The sequence below is a fragment of the Crocuta crocuta genome, unplaced genomic scaffold, assembly GCF_008692635.1.
Source record: "Crocuta crocuta isolate KB4526 unplaced genomic scaffold, BGI_CrCroc_1.0 scaffold147, whole genome shotgun sequence".
NCBI lineage: Eukaryota > Metazoa > Chordata > Mammalia > Carnivora > Hyaenidae > Crocuta > Crocuta crocuta.
In genome coordinates, this window is record NW_027532594.1 from 4,958,859 (window position 1) to 4,976,578 (window position 17,720).

Genomic DNA, 17,720 nt, shown 5'->3' on the forward strand with positions numbered 1-17,720 from the left:
GCTCTGCATCCACCTGAAGAGTCCCCTGGAGAGAGGTCTCCATTCATGGGAAACTCTGAAGAACCCAGGGGAGACATGCGTGGGCTGCTTTAACCAAAGCCCAGGCCTAGCAAGCTCAAGACTATTCAAGTCCAGGCAGAAGTGCTCCATCTCCTGGCTTCTCTTCTCCCCACTTCCTGCTCACCTCCAACCAGGTTGTGTCTTTTTTTTTTTTTTTTTTTAATGTTTATTATTTTGAGAGAGAGAGAGAGAGAGAGAGAGCGAGAGCGAGCACGGGAGGGGCAGAGAAAGTGGGAGAGAGAGAATCCCATGCAGGCTCCCATGCTGAGCCAAGGGTATGAATCCTGAGATCAGGACCTGAGCCGAGATCTAGAGCCAGACAGTCAACTAAATAAAGCACCCAGAGGCCCAGGTGGGGTCTTTAAAGTAGCCTCTAGTGAATGGGGGCTTGGAAACCTAAGCCAATTGCACCCCTGCTGGGAAAGTGATATGGAGACCTGTGACTGGAGAGGGGGATGAGGGAGGGGACTATCAGGCATCTAAAAATGAGCAGAAAATACAAGGCCTCTACCCAACTTTCCATGTGGGGTCAGGGGAAGATAACCAACATTGAATATATGTTAAAACAGCTGAGAGACATAAAGTTGCATTTTAATTACATCTCACAAGTTGTGAATTCAAAATATTAGTTATGGTTTTAGTATTAAATAGGCAAAGGTCCCTTTGCACAATGGAGTCCAGTGGCCAGTAAAAGGGTCTTGATGTGGGAAGTCATGTTGACTCAGTGAAAAAATTCCAACAGGGAAGAACACAAATACTTTGTCTCAGGTCTCAAAATTACCCAATCAACTAAGTGTGTGTTGTCTGTTATGTGTGAAATCCTGTTGGATACTTTAAGGAATACTTTTGTTCCTTTAGGTTAGTATTTCCACCTAGAGTGACGCCTTACACATAATATGTGCTCAAAAATATTTTCAAATTAATTATTCTTTACAAGATACTTAGCACCAAGGCATGTGGCATTTTTTATGTTGACAACACCACTTCAGCTGAAAAATCCCCATATTTCTAAAACGCGGTGCAAACCTGAATGGAGATTGATTATGCTCTCACTTGCATTTAACACTGTAAAGTGTTGCTGAACAGTCTAAATAGGAGAGAACGGAATTTAAGCCAGAAACATAAATGGGGTACTTTTTGCCAATCAACAGCGATGGCGCAGTAAGAACAAAAAAGGCCTCTATGAAGCCTGGACTCGACTCTATCACTGTCACTCACTACACCTCAGAACCCTATTTTGTCTCCTGTGAATGGGGATGTCAGAGTAGTAGGGATGCTTAAAAAGAGAATATATAGTAAAATACCCTTTGTAAACATTAAAGCGCTGCACCCATGCGAGGGCTTAAAAATAGCTAACAGTTCAACATTCATTCATTGCCATGTATATAGCGCTTTATATCTATTTTCTCATTCAGTCTTCGCCACAATCACAAGAGCTGGCTACATACTCCTAATTCCTTCCATTTTACAAATGAGGAACTGAGAGGTTAAGCAACTAGTTCGAGGCTATACAGCCCTGCAACTTGAAGCAGTAAACCCCGACTCTTAACCCTAAAGCACTAAGCTGCCGTCCTGCACACTGTTATTTAATAGAGGTGCTGAGATCTCATAGAAGCTCCACAAATGTGGTTCCGTAAGTTGCTAATTTAAAAGGTTAACTCCTCCCCACCCGTTTGGCCGGAGGATACAGCAAGCACACTCTCCGCTCGCAGCACTCGCCCAGGAACCTCCCGCCAAGCCGCCGGCCCGTCAGCGCCTCAGCACTTGTACGCATGCGCGGGGGGCGAAGGGGAGGGGGGGATTGTGGGTGACCCGCGCAGGCCCAGTGGCGAAGCGACGCCGGGAGACCTCCGTCTCGCCTCTCCGGGCCCCGCCCCACCCCACGCAGCCCCGCTCCGCCCCGCCTCACCCTGCCGCCGGCTCCGCGGCGACCGCCGCCTGGGGAAAGCTCAAGGATGAGCTGAACCTCCGCAGCTGTTACTGTCACCAGCGCCAATCACAGGGGCTTTGGGCTGGCCGGAAGCCCCCTTCCCTGCGCCCCCTCCCAGTTCATTTCCTGTCCCGTTCCGCCCGCCCAGCAGCGACCTGGCACTGCAGGCAGGCGGCCCCGGCGCCCCGGGTAGGTAGTTTGTGTACGGTTACCATGGAGACGCTGGCAGGCCCAGCGGAGCCGGCGGGCTAGAGGGCTGGCAGGGGAGGTTGGGCTGGCAGGTAGGGCGACCACACTGCTACGTTGTGTCCTGGCCTGAACCCATGGAGGAGGGGGCATTGCCGGGAGTGGGGAAGCTGCTGTCCACACGGGAGGTGAGGTGCCCCTCGCGGGTTCACCGGAGACCGCCTGCTCTAGTCCGCCTTTCTGCTCCCAGATCGGGGAGAGAGGCCCTGTGCATGCTCTCGGGGTCGGGCCGCGGCTGTCCTTATTTCTTCTGTACACTGCACGTTTAGCTAGGTGCATGGCGCCTAACAGAAGCTTGGAAATATTTGTTGAATGACAGAGTGGTAAACCAAGGAGCTTTGTCTAGACAGACAGCGACCTTGCCACCGTCACACAGATTGTACCTGCTGGACCCTTTTAGGCAACAGATAGGGAGAGCCCCAATAAATAAATAGATAGATAGATAAACGTACCTGTAACAATATAATTTTGACTATATCGTATGTACATATAATGCCCTTTATTATCAATTCCCAGGACTATCACAGCAGATTTTCCATCCTAGAATTGTTTTAACTTAGTGGAAAAGCAAGTAGCACTCTGTTTGTATCCTATTTCGTGAATCTATAAAACTGATTAGTTGTTGATTTCGCATACCTGATATTCAATAAAATACCTAATAAAAATTCTCACCTTTCATTAAAAATCCCCCATTTAAACTGTAACTTATGAAATTTATGGAAACACTGAAGAAACGTCATTCCCTTTCATTTTGCAATTTCTTATTTTAAATGCAGTTTATTTTAATCATGGGAGAATTCTTATTGTATCCTTTTATGACATATTGCCTGGGTAGTAGTTAATTTCTTCTTAAGGGCCAGGCACCACGCTAAAGAACTTTACATGAATTATGTTATTTAATTATCAGAACAAGCCTAGGAGACAGTTATTATTACCATCCTCATTTTACAGATGAGGAAACCAAAGCTTAGAGACATTGCAATCCTTGCCAAGGTCACCTAGCTGTGAATTGCCAGAGATTATTTGAGTCCCCTGTACCAGCACTGCACTTTAACCACTCCCCCTTTGGGTGCTCATATTAACAGAAAAGTATTTCAAAATCATGGAAAGGGCCTTGAGTACAGATGGCCCTGACTCACAATGGTTCAACTTAAAAAATTTCAACTTTACAGTGGTGTGAAAGCAACATATATTCAGTAGAAACCATACTTTGAATTTTGATCTTGTCTTGAGCTGGCACTATGCTCTGAGATGCTCTCTGGTGATGCTGGGTAGTGGCAGCCAGTGGTAGCCCTCCAGTCAGCCATGAACTCATAAGGGTAAATGACTGATACACTTAAAACCATTCTGTACACATACCACCATTCTGGTTTTTACTTTCAGCATGGTATGCAATAAATTACACAAGCCCTTCAATACACATTCTATAATAGCCTTTGTGTTAGGTGATTTTATCCAACTGTGGGCTAATGTAAGTATTCTGAGCATGTTTAGTTTAGGCTGTGCTACTATGATGTTCAGTAGGTTAGGGGTATTGAATGAATTTTTAACTTAATGACATTTTCAACTTACGATGGGTTTTTCAGGATGTAACTCTTTTATAAATTGAGGACGATCTGTGGTGTGGAGATGTGGGTGGAGATGGTCAGCCTTTCTCTTGCCGCAGACATCTTGATAGTACAGTGCTGCATTTAGCAAGAAGGTTCTAGTTCAGGTGACTATTGGCAGCAAAGGTAAAGACAGGTCTTTATAATTAGGTACAAATTTTTACAATTGATGACTCTGAAATGTTCCCCCAACAAGTAAGAAACATTTTGTTAGAAAATGAAGGTCTCCAGTTTCAAGTTTCCTGCTGTTGGTGGTGTGCATCCTCGAGAGGTCCTGTGGACATCATGAACTCAGGACAGTGATGCAAGACAGAATTCAGCCTTTTTCTTCTTTCCCTTCAAAGTCTACTTTTCCTGTTTTCTTTTTTAAAAGATCCCCTTGCCCTCTGACGCCACCCCGCTTGGTTTACCTCAAGTGTCACCTCTGGCCCCTCCTTGTCCTCCCAGATGCCAAATCCTGTTGGTTCTTTTGTTCTTATTGCCCCTCACGTGTTCTCACCTCTCTTCTGACCTCTGTTTTTTTTTTTTTTTTTTTTTTTTTTTTTTATTTCTTGGAGTGAGAGAGAGAGAGAGAGACAGCGTGAGCAGGGGAGGGTCAGAGAGAGAGGGAGTCACAGACTGAAACAGGCTCCAGGCTCTGAGCTGGCAGTCAGCACAGAGCCCGACGCGGGGCTCGAACCCATGAACCGCGAGATCATGACCTAAGCGAAAGTCGGACGCTTAACCGACTAAGCCACCCAGTGCCCCTCTTCTGACCTCTGTTTTGCCTTACTCCTTTACTCAGGATTTCATCCCTCCTTCACCGATCACACCGTTTATCAAGTCTCACTCCATGCCAGGCAACTTGAAGGGAAGGCAAGAAAGGAAAAGGGGACAAAATCTGACCTCACATCACCACATGGCATCAAGAATCAGACGCCATTTGAAATAAAGTCCCGTATGCCTTTCTAATCCTCTGTAACAAATGTGTCCAATGAAAGAAACCATATTGCCTTCATCTGGATATTTCTTAGCTCAGATCTAAATTGAAAATGGAGTCCAGCAATTCTAGGAGTGTTGACCTTCAGCCATGCCTCACATAAAGAACTGTGGCTCAGAGTCTGGCAAGGCAGCACCAGGGGCACAGTGGGAGGGTGTACTGACAAAGGCCAACAAGCGACCTTGCAGAGTATGGAGGAGGAACACCTAACTGAGGCTGGAGGAGGGGGAGAGGCATGCCCAGGAATGCTTCCTTGAGGACCTCTAAGAGTTAGTTGGCTGATTACATAAGAACTACCTGATTTTGCCCCTTCTAGTCTTTTCCCTCCTTTCCATTCTGCCCACCCCTGCCAGATCACATCATGCCTCAAAATCTATTAATGAACTTGCTCACCAGCTTTTATTTATTTTCTTGACCTGCTGTTCCAACTCTCTGGTCCAACTCCAGTCTATATTTCTAGAACTCATTCTTGTCCAGCACACACCCCATATGTTCTTGGCACTCTGCCTTGGCTCACTCATTGACTTTCCTGGAAATTCCTTCTCGACTGCAGCCCTAATATCAGCCATTGCCTCATGCTTCAAATTCAGCATTTGTCAGAACCCAGCTCAAGCAAGGACCGGCTCCTCCAGGAAGTCTCCCTGACACCTTTCTCCCAATCAGAAATCCCTTCTTTTTTTTGGTAATCACATGGGAGTTATCTCAATTTTTTCACCACCCCCATCAGTCTCTACCTTGTATGAAAATTATTTGTAAGTAGGACTGACATTTAGCTGGTACACTCCAAGAAAGCTGTTCCCATTGTGAAAATATTGGCATGTCTCTATATTGGTGCATAAACAGCTGTAGCCCCAGGGCCTCTGGGTGCCCTGCTCCTCCCACCCCATCTCGTGAGTAATAGTTCGAATAGCATCTCTGGGCACATGTCATAGCTTTTGTACTATTGGCTAAGACTCCACCCCGCGCAAAACTGCTGTAGGGATTAACTGAGACGATGAACTCAAAACTGTTTGGCACAGTGCTTGGTATTAAAGTAAATGTTTAACTAGCATTAGTGGTCCTTCTTGGCTGAGAGTGAGGACAGTATTTATTCCTGTGTTCCCAGAGATCCAAGCAGAGGACTTTGTACATAGGAAACAGTTAATCCATACTAGCTGAATGGATTTGGTCCAACTGGACTTGGGCCAGTTGTTAGGAGAATTTTTATAAAGTTAAAATTTCTGTGATACTATTGTCTTCTAGCTCAGGTGTACTTTACTATAAACAGACAAGCTTTCAAGCTCTGAGTGATTAAGCTGGCAAAAATCCTCTATGATAAGAATTTGTAATTTTACAAATATAAAGAAAAAAATCCTTCCCCACCCCCCCAAAATACACTTGTAACTCAGTTTACTTATATCACTGAACATTTCCATGTTTGATTTAATGACATATTAACATTGATATGATAATAACAACAGATTAACTGTGCAGATCTTACATTATTGAAACCGCTTCACAGAAGTAACTGTTAAGGTTTGGAAGAGAGAGGGAGAGAAAAAGTTGTGTTAGAATTTGTAGTAAAAGTTTATGAACAAAATGATTTTTAAGCCCATTATCTCTATTATTTTCTCCAATGTTTGATCAGTCTAAATTCCTGAATGCCCAAATAAAGTACAAAATTGTTAGCATTTGCCCTGAGTAAATATTCCTGCTTCATTACTCCATGAGAGAATATATTTTTCCATGAAACCTAAAATACAGAACCTAAGTCAGGAACAGTGGTCCATTATCCCTCATCCAAAGCACTTTCTCTAATCTTTACTAAGTATGCCAGATCACCTTTGACATTGCTAGACTTATTAGTGGTCTGTGGGGCCAAAGGAATCATAAACCTGGTTTGGGCTCTGGGGCAAACCTGTTATACAGAACTTCTTCTCACTAAGTGGTATACTTTCTTACTGCAGTGGGCCTTTTAAAAACAAACAAGCAAACAAAACTGATATGGCACTTGAATTAGATGTGATGGGACTGAATTTATATTATTACACACCCAGAAAGAATACAGGTATGCCCCCATGTTAGGGAGGTTCATATTATATCACTTTGCTTTTATGCAAGACCTGCATTAGGGCTTTCTTTGTAAAAGCAAAAATCCTTTTCAGATTTCTACTAGTGAGTGAAAACAGGTTATTCATGTAGGTCTTTTGTAAAAGCAAAGTGGCAGAAAGTGGGGGATACCATACACTTTACACCATTTCGGCTTACCAGAGTTTTCATAGGAATACTCTACTTTTGGATAGCAGGGGAAGCCTGTGTATATGGCTATATAAAAAACACTTTAGGAGCGCCTGGGTGGCTCAGTCGGTTAAGTGACCAACTTCAGCTCAGGTCATGATCTCACCGCTCATGGGTTCAAGCCCTGCATCAGGCTCTGTGCTGACAGCCCAGACCCTGGAGCCTGCTTCAGATTCTGTCTTTTTTTCCTCTCTCTCTTTGCCTCTCCCCCACTAATACTCTTTCTTTCAAAAACGAATAAATGTTAAAAAAAAAAAAAAGAAATAAAATAAACATTAAAAAATTTAAAAAATGCTTCATACATGTTTTTAATAATTAGCATTGAATATTTTAAAAGTAAACAGCCAATCATATCAGAAGCATTAGAAGTAAAATGTAATTGGCCTGTCAGTTTTTTATGTTTTTTTTTTTTTTGAGAGAGAGAGTGAGAATGAGCAGGAGAGGGGCAGAGGGAGAGAGAGTGAGAATCCCAAGCAGGATCTGTGCTGTCAGCACAGAGCCCCATGGGGGCTTAATCACATGACCCTGGGATCATGACCTGAGCCAAAATCAAGAGTTGGATGCTCAACCGACTGAGCCACCCAGGTGCCCCTGGCTTGTCATAGTTTTTGTTAGTTATATTAATGTACACTATTTTGGAGACCTTGCTTAAATTCAAGCTCCTAGATCAAAAATTCCTAGAATAGGACTGCTTATCTGGTAATTCTGTACCGTTTTACCTCACTGGGCCTTTCCATATGAAAGGACTAGCATATTGTTTGTGGTTTTCATCATGCTCTTTTCCTCAAAAACTTTTAGGGTAGGGCCTGAGTAGAACAAACCACATGTTCTTGTTGTCTGTTGTTATATAACAATTTAATGTATACAATCACAAGATAGTAAATCCTCTTTACTTGTCTAAGGAATCATCTGTTGACTCTACTTATGGAAATGAAGTCTTTTTAGTTTCCTTGGGCATATGTCACAAAATTTTTTTTCTTTTTTGCAGAAGTTATTCTAAAATTGGGCACTGAAATATAGGAATAATTTCCAGGAATAATCTCCTTTACAGATAGAACATTTTCAGGAGATCTGAGTTGTTACTGTTGTTTTTATTTTTAATGAACACCTATTGCCATATACTAGTTAGAATTAAGTATTTAAAATCCTGACTGTTTTAAAGTTTAGAGCTTTAGAGGTGTCCTGCCATGTTAAAGTGGCAACCATGGGGACATACCAGCATTTAAGAAGGATCTGCATTCTCAGGGTGCCTGGGTGGCTCAGTTAAGCATCCAACTCACAGAATCGGAAGCAGGCTCTAAGCTCTGAGTTGTTAGCACAGAGCCTGACGCAGGGCTCAAACCCATGAGCTGTGAGATCATGACCTGAGCCGAAGTCAGATGCTTAACTGACTGAGCCACCCAGGCACCCCAAGCATCCGACTCTTAATCTCAGCTCAGGTCTTGATCTCAGGGTTTGGGTTCAAGCCCCGTGTTGGGCTCTATGCTGGGTATGGAGCTTACTAAAAAAAAAAACCCAAAAAAACAGAAGGGTCTGCATTCTCGGTGCCCTTATGCATGACTTTAACTCCTTAACTGAGAGAGTGAGCCTGGGAAAGGATATTTAGTATTGATATTTAGCATTTATTCATCTAGGACACTATCTCAAATTAAAGGTGACTTGAATCAATTCATTCAAATACATTATGGGCAAATGGGGTGGAATTTTTCCCTGAGTTTACAAACTACATTTATGAAAGCAATATATATATAGCTTAGAGATAGGACCCATCTGCCTAAATCTAACCTTATACTAACAGTTCATGTGGAGGACAGTGGGGGCGGGGGGGGGGGGGGAAAATTGAGTTAAAATTTTAACAGAAACTCCCCCAGTGTGTTTTTTTTTTTTTAACAGATTAAAGAATATGAGATGATTTTCTCTCCCTAGTCTCTTTCTCTCCAGGTTTAGCTTTCATCCTGGCTCTCTTCCCTGAACATCCTTTCCCTCGAGTAAATATATTCCCACAGGTATAACTGTGCACATCAACCTGTATTTTTAAAAGCTTTTCTTCCACCCTGATCTTCTAACTGTAACTGCCTGGTAGATTTTTAATTAAAAAATATTTGTGACTTTTTCTAGTTTAATTATTATTGAGGAATGGCTTAAGCATGTATGGATGGGTTTAAGCACTCCTTTCTAAAGTCCTGGATGAAAACAGTTAATATTTTGTACCATATGTTTGCAGAGTGTGGTGTCTACTTGAAGAACATTTTACTTTAAAAGGAAAGATGCTATCTCCAAATGATAAAAAGTTAGAAAAGCTGGATCCATTTTATCGACCTTCCATGTCCAAGCAGAAGACCAGTGCAGAGATCATAAGTGAAGCACGAAATGCATTAAGAACAGTTAGGACCCAACGACCATTTACACCACAGGAAGACCAAAGAAAACTATTTGGGCCTACATCTTCAAGAACACCAGAAAATAGACCTCCTTCCTCCTTCAGGTAATGACATTTCTCTTGCCTGTACACTCGGATATATAAGCCACCAGATGACATTTTCTCTTAATTCTAGTTATGGATAGTTCCTTTCTAAAGTTGGATGTCTGCTAATTGTACCTCTTGTATCTATTCAAGATTCCTAAAGATTAAGTCCAGACCTCCTGTCCAAAAAGTTGCTTTGGTTTGAAATGGTAAATAGTGGTTGTCATAGCAACTCTGTAAAGCAATATGAACAAAACTTTTTAAAAAATCAATGTATACATTTCTTCTCTTCATTATTTGGTAATTTTTAATCCCCTTAAAATTTACAAAAAGATTTATTAATAAAATGATCTAAGTACTATGATTTTTTTTAAATTGCTTCTTTAAGGCTTATGCATTAATATTTCTGTTCTGTCTCCTCTGCTAGCCTCCATGCATCCAGTTTTGAGTCATCTGATTCCAGGCCCATCTCCAGTGCTCGTCTCAGTCCACTAGAGCTTGTGAGTACTTTATATTACGATAAGTGCTGTGAAATGGAATTGGCCCAAACTACTTGGAATCAGTACCTAAATATGCTAAGAAAAGGATCACATAGACCTCAGTATACTAATAATTTAATATGAAAGCAATTTCTTTTGTGTTTTTTCAAATATGTTTTTATGTCTAATGAAACACTGTTATTTACTTGTAGTTTGATAATAAAAAGAACTTAGAAATATACAGTGACCTAGGAAACAGAAAGTTTTACATCATTTTTTTGTTTTTCACAATTTTTTGTTTGTTTTTAAAGTTACACACATATATTATTTTTAATAGTTAGGTACACAAATAAATCATATATATGTGTACATAAAGTGTCAAAGATTTGTTACCCAGAACAATCCAGTGGTCTCCTGTCCTCTTATGCTTCATTCTACCCTTCCCAGTTGTTCTCATTTTAAACTCTTTTGGCACATTCTTTTGGTATTTACATCCAAAGTTTTAAATAACAGTGTCTTGCTCTTCCCTGGCTTATGAGATTGGAGAATTATCTAATGACTTCTCACTAAGGAAGATGAAGATTTAACTCTTGTCTGTCCACCCACACATCCTCACAACACATTCATCTTTTCTGTCCCCACTGCTACTCTCAATACAGATATATCATAATTTTGGTTAGATCTCTTTTCTCTGTGATTATATAAACCCTGTTTACAACTGAGCCTTGAACTATTGATGATCACTTCTATTTCCCCGCATCACTTTTTGTTTTCCCTGGTATTAATAATTGCCTTGCTTTTTTAGTTTGGTATTATTACCATTTTAATCCCAAACTCTTCCCCCAAGGATCTAAATCTCCTTCATATATTCAGGTACATGAGTGCCTGAGTATCTGGCACACAACTAGCTTCTCCTTCTTGTGATAGCTTTACTGTTTCCTGTATCTCAGATTTTTCTCTTCCTTGATTTCCTTTTGGAATACTTCCTCTAGTAGCTTCTAGAGAAAGGGTTTGCGGGAAGTACATTATTTGAGACCTTGATTACTGTTTTTTTCTCTCTAGAAGTTTGTAGGATTTTTCTCTTTGTTTAGTATCTTGAGATTCCACAATAATGGACCTTTGTATTAGTCCATCCATCATCATGGGCATTCTCAATGGAATCTTATGTCCTTCAACTCTGGGAAATATCCTCAAATTATTTTGGTGTGTCTTCCCCTCTTTTTTTGTTCTGTTTGCTCTTTCTGGAATTTATTATTCCAATATAGGATTCCCTGGACTACTACTTCAATTTTCTTTTCTTTTCTTAAATTTTCATTTCCCATCTTTNATCCTTTTGTTGAGCTCTCTTCATTTCTGCTATCATATTTTTAAATTATTTAATTATTTTTAATTTTCCAAAAGCTTTTTCTCTGCTCTAAGTTATCTTTATTTTTCATTAATTTTTTTTTAGTGTTTATTCACTTTTGAGAGACAGACAGAGTTTGAGTAGGGGAGGATCAGAGAGAGAGGAATACTGAGAAACTGAAGCAGGCTCCAGGCTGTGAGTTATTAGCACGGAGCTCAGTGCGGGCTCAAACTCATGAAACGTGAGATCATGACCTGAGCTGAAGTTGGAAGTTTAACTGACTGAGCTACCTAGGCACTCCAGTTATCTTTTCTTATATATAGTATTCTTGTGTTTCATGGTTGTAGCATCTTGTCTGAGTATATTAGTGATAATTTTGATTTTTGAATTGTTTCCTTCCCCCTTTAAAATCTTTGGTGTGTGTGCATGCATGCATACAGGCACCTTAAACAGCAGACATTTATTTTCTCACAGTTCTGAAGATTAGAAGTCCAAGATCCAAGAGCTTATTTCTACTGAGGTCTTTCTCCTTGGCTTATAGATGGACATCTTCTCCCTGTGTCTTTATGTAGTTTTTCCTCTGTGTCTCTGTTGCATTTTTATGTTTATTTTAGTCTCTGTTTTTCATATCAAAGGCTCTCCTCTGATAGCTCATGCTGCTTGTTTGGCTGCTCTCATTTGGAAGTAGAAGACTGTGGAATAGGTTGATCAACTGATAGGTGATACCTACTCACATCAGGGAAGTCTGGCTGGGCTGTGTTGTTTATGAAAGCCCCAGTGGTGATATCCTTAGGGATTTTCTTGTGGCTAGCTAATTGGAAGTATCTCAGAAGTATCTTACAAGCTCTTGCTTAGAGGATAAAGGCTGGTTGCTAACTTACAAGAACCAGCTGGAGGAAGAAGGTAGGAATGCCTACCATTCAGTAGGTAAATATTTGGTTAATATCTATATTTATAATAAGTACCCTGACAGTCAACTCTGCATGGTTAGCCTGATTCAGAGACCTTCTGTTTTACCTTCTCTACAGAACAGAGCTCCCATCCATGTGGCCTGACTTCATGGAGCTGGGAGAGAAGGGGTCACACAGATTTTCAGCTAGTCCTCCTTATTTCAGTCACCTCCCCCTATAGCTCTGCTGCACAAGTATCTGCTGATGCTAATCCCTTAGACTTTCATGGATTTGGGGTGTTAGTCAAGCTGCTTTTCAACCTTTTAAAAAAGTTTTATTTATTTATTTTTGAGAGCGTATGAGTAGGGGAGAGGCAGAGAAAGGGAGAGAGAGAGCAGCCTCTGTGCTATCAGCACAGAGACCAGTGTCAGGCTCAAACTCATGAACCTTCAGATCATGACCTGAGCTGAAATCAAGAGTTGGAGGCTTAACCGACTGAGCCACCCAGGTGTCCCTGTTTCTCGATTTTTGACTATATATGTGTGCATATTTGTGTGTGTATTTGCTTTTGATGAACTATTTGTGGGCCTTTGGGTGAACTATTTGAAAGTTAGTTGCAGTTCTTTTAAGACTTCATCCATACATTTAATTTGCAAGTCTTGTGAACAAGGACAGTCTCCTACATCACCACCATATTATCATCACAGCTCAGAACATTAACATTACTCGGTAGTATCATTTAATGCACGGTCCATGTCTAGATGGTCTCAGCTGTCTCAAAATGTATCTTATATTCTCAAACTACTCATCACAATGCCTCTTTGAGGAAGATTATGTTGGTTCTTATATTGCAGCTGGCAAAAATAAGGTTCCAAAATGGTAAGCATGAACCAATATGCAGTAAATACTTTTGCCAGCCATTATTTACGTGTAATTCCTTACGCTTACAGTCTTGGAAACTGTGGGTTCTGGGCCAGCAACAACAAGGGGGAACCCCCTGTTTGGCAGCCCAGTGGGTCCACATTGTTGTAAAGTGGCTCTCTATGTTATGATTCTGTCATTGAACCCCTATGAATTGTTTTTAACATTCTGTAGTTTTGGGTGATTCACTCAGTTTAGGCCTATTCTTTTCTAAAAATCTCTAGTTGTAAAGTTAACCTGGTCATTGTCGCACTGGTACAGTCTTTGGACTGCAGGATTAGATGTTAGGCAAAGGTAACGTAGACATTTGCCTCTAGGGTCGTTATAGCAATATTTCTTTACTACAGAATGGTTAGGCGCTGTGTACAAAGTAAAAGTAGACCCCAAAATCCCCATGGCACGTAAAGTAACTCTTTCAGTTTAAAATCTTTTTGTTATGGAGGACTATAAGGGTTTTAAGTAGATTTCATTTTAAACTGTAATTAAAGTTTGGAGCCTCCAAGCAAAAAATCCTGAAAGTGAGCTTATACTACTTGCCCCGCCACCTTCTTTCCTCTTTTCCATCTCACCTTTGAGAGGACCTCTCATCCAGGGACCACTGCCCTGGCAAAGGTGGGGAGGTAGGAGTGGAGGAGGAAGAAGTGGGGAAAAAGAGGCAGCTGGAGGCTGGGGCTGGGGTAGCTCACTTGTGGAAAGAATCTGTGAAGACCTAACCAACTGAACCTCAGCACTTTCTGGCTCTAGGTTACTTTCTCAGGCTAGCTTGGCTTTTAATGATGCCTTGACTAGCAGTCATTCGAGGAAGAGGGACCAAGAAAACAACCCATTCCAGCTCCTACATTTAACAAATCACCTCTACCTCTTTGAACTTATATGTTTCCCCTCTCCCTGCTTCTACCCCCCAGATCTGACCTGTGCTCCTCCCACTGCCCACCCTCCAGCAGGCGGTGGACTGGCTCCACTCAGGGGCACCTTGGCTCCTGACCACCAGGCCTTGACTGCCCATTAGCACCTATAATCCTATTAAGACAGGAAGGAAACATGTATACCTACTTGCTGTATCAGTATGCCCTGGTACCTCTGTTTTCTTTCGTGGCAGTGCCCCACCTTCCCACCACAGCTCCAAAATGTGGGGCTGCTGGGTGGTGGCTGTTATTGCTGTCTTCATTGTGCTACCCTGGCTCACTGGTGTCAGATTCATATTTACACAGAAACAGCTGCTCTCTTACTTTGGATTGTATAAAGGAGGAAAGAAGATGTGGCCCTGTGCATAAATAGGAAGTTTTACCTTTCATCATTATTATTGTCAGAACTGAATTCTCTGTGTGTTTCCTAAACTTACAAAGTCTAGTTGTTTAATCCCCAAGAATTTTTATTAAACTTTTCATTGCCATACCGAAAAGACAGATCATAAGAGTACAGCTTGATAAATTTACACAAACTCACCATGCTCTGTAACCAGCATTCAAAAAGAAAAAATAGATCATTACTAGCACCCCAGAAACTGCCTCCCCAGGGTGACTACTGTCTTGATGTGTCACAGCATAGATTAATTTGAGCTATTTTAAAAATATTTTATAGGAACCATGCTCCAAGCATTTGACAAGGAAAACTATGTGGTGTATTTTTAAAAGAAAGGGACTTGGAATCCCATATATACCTTGGGGATAGGGGAAATCCAGGGTAAGAAAAAGCAGAATGAGAATGTCAAAGCAATGTTCTTTCTGTCACTGTTTCTGAATGGGAGCATCACAGCAGTGAATCACATGCTGAGAGTGACAGAGGAGCCACGTGTACCTGTGGAGAAAATCATAGTAATAGAGATGCACATGCAGTTACCACATCCAAAGATTTTGGCTTTCAGGAATTGTTTTAACAGCTTTACTGAGGTATAATTGATATACAATTGTATCAAGACTCAGAGTTTTCCAGAGAAAAAGAACAAGTAGATAGATAGATAGATAGATATTTAGATAGGTAGATGGATGGATGGATGTATAGAGAGATAGTTAGCTAGCTAGATACAGAGAGAGAGAGAGAGAGAGGGAGAGGGAGAGAGAGAGAGAGAGATTTATTTTGAGGGATTGGTTCACATGAGTAGGAGTCCTGGAAAGTCCCCCTCGGTCTGCCATCTGCAAGCTGGAGGCCCAGGAAAGCCAAAGGCCTAATTCCAGTCCAAGCCTAAGGGCCTGAAAAACTGTGGGGGAGAGGGTAGCAGGTGGCTGGTGGTGTGAGTCCCCATCTGAATGTGAAGGCTCGAGAACTGGAAGCACCGGTGTCCAAGAGGAAAAGATGGATGCTTCTGTTGAAGCAGAGGGGGCAAAAACATCCTTCTTCACTTCCAGGAATTTTTAATATTTGCTTTCTGACTTCTAAGAGGTGTTTTAGTGTGTGTGTGTGTGTGTGTGTGTGTGTGTGTGTGTGTGTTCATATGTGTGTTTTGTTGCTCTGCAGATTAAATCATAGCACCTTTCTGATTTGGGATGTGGCAGACTCCCCTTCCTGTAGAATATGGGAGACACTGCCCCTTTCTGTTTGGTGGTCCAGAGGAGCCATGCCAAAAATTGGTCAAGGCCCATGATAGTGGGATAAAAGTCCAGGCAGGCCAGGCAGATTCCTTAAATGTTTTAGGAATTTTGTCTTTTTCGATTGGGTTATTCTGTGAAAAATCTTTCATTCCTCAACAAACTCTAGCAGTTTTATCACCCAGAACAGATCTTAAAATCTGACTTTCCCAGTAGATCTGACTTTTCCAGTGTCCTTGATTATATTCAAGTCACTGGTTAGTGTCGTGACACACAAAATGACTGAGGTGAGGTTCTCAAGTGAAAATTTCAACTTACAATGTGTTCTGAATTCTAAAATGAAGTGAATCTTATAAGAAAAAATTTCCTTTTACTGTTTTGCTTCATAAAAGTCAGTTGCTTTACAAAGTGGAAGAACATTTTGTAGAACCTGGCAGGATAGAAATTGATGACTTGGTTAGTAGTTTTCCCTTAAAGAACTAAAAATGCTTTATACTTTAAGTAGTCTAGCGAGATATGTGTTTAAATGGGATACATTAAGGACAGTAGTCAAATGGAACTAATTTTTCACTATACAAACAATGAATAATTTTGCACTAGGAAAATCATAAGTTTTATCAAGGAGCAGTTAAAGGGATTTATCTTGCTATCCAGAGATAATTGAGTTATTTTCTTTTGAGCAAAAATTAGCTTTTTGCATATTTTCCCTTTTTATAAGATCTTTTACTTAGTACCCAAAACATTTATAACTGTTAGGCTGCCTATGAAAAAAGTCATTTACTTTGTTTACATTATGGTTAATTGGCAGACTTCTCAATCTTTGTTTCAGATTCAGGGTACCTGCAGGGCACAGCCATTCTGAGATAAGAAAATCTCATATCCACATTCAGTATTGAGATTATCCTTGTATATTTCACCGTTCATAAAGCTCTTATTTTCCTGTGTCATATTCTTCGCTTTTTTTGTTTCTATTAACTTCATGGCCTAAGTCACATTCTTTTGAATATTTTGTAACAATTAGATTAAAAAGTAAAGTGACCCTTAAGTAACTAGAGCATAATTTATACAGACAAATGAGTGTTGCCTCCTTCAGAAGAGACCCCTCTGAATTCAAAATCTTTTTTTCCAGCAAAGTTGTGTCAGAGGCCAGGGCCTTGACTGTTGAGAGTTAAAAGTAACCTGGAACCAAATCTGGTAAATAAAGGGTGAGCAACTTATGTAGGGAAGGGAGCTGCATTCCTCAAGCCTCCATAGCAGGAATTGTATGTATGTCAGCATCTCTGCCAGAAGAGGAGGCCTCCTACCTCCATGTGGTAGCTGGGCAAGTTCAGAGAAAGGAATGGCCTGGCCAAGTTCACTTGACTTGTATACCAACTATACTCCAGTTTGGGTTTGATCCCAGAGTCATTTACTCTTCCCCTATATTATGCTGATGATTTTATTTACCTTTATTCTGTGTTTAGAAAAGTATGTCTCTAAAGTGTGGAGCTAATTCTTTTTCTGTCTGGCTTATGGGTTGATTCTAGATGCAAATGAATGAAACGATACAAAAAAATTATTTTGAAAAGTGTCAGTATTGAAAGAAGCAGCTTCTTGGAAGCAGAACTCTAATATAGATGTCTGTGTTCTATTAATGTATATGAGAAAATGAATGTTTAAACTATGTGCCATGTATGATAACCTCATTCATTTTTCCAAATTATCTGACCTAAATTTCACACTGGATTTTTAAAAAATTTGTTGATTAACCTACTGGATTAAGAATCACTCATTTCACGTATTACATAAGTGACTTTAGGAACTTTAACTCGATTGTTTTTGGTTAGAGAGTTAAAAGCACCTGCTGCCATAAAATTGCTCTTTCATAAACAGACAATCATGTTAAAGTTGGAGGGAGGAAGGGGATCACCAAGCCACACCAAAAGTGGGAGTTCAGGCCCCTGTGAGATTCTGGCCCTGGGATGGAGGCCACCATCATCTGGAAGTGAGACCACAGG

At 41.0% G+C, this 17,720-nt stretch overlaps 1 protein-coding gene across 8 annotated transcripts in view; it reads left to right on the plus strand.

Moving 5' to 3' along the window:
* The first annotated feature begins 1,954 nt into the window (after positions 1 to 1,954).
* ARMC2 (armadillo repeat containing 2) overlaps positions 1,955 to 17,720 on the plus strand; it is a 134,827-nt gene continuing 119,061 nt past the window's right edge. For 5 of the 8 annotated variants that reach the window (XM_077780065.1, XM_077780060.1, XM_077780064.1 and 2 more), the window contains exons 1-3: positions 1,955 to 2,179; positions 9,324 to 9,584; positions 9,991 to 10,063. In XM_077780065.1, coding sequence (XP_077636191.1) covers positions 9,367 to 9,584; positions 9,991 to 10,063 — 291 coding nt within the window. In that variant the 5' untranslated portion in view covers positions 1,955 to 2,179; positions 9,324 to 9,366. Of the gene's footprint in view, positions 2,180 to 2,231; positions 2,365 to 9,323; positions 9,585 to 9,990; positions 10,064 to 17,720 lie in introns of those variants that run through there. The other 3 variants (XM_077780063.1, XM_077780062.1, XM_077780067.1) reach the window with 3 other exon arrangements.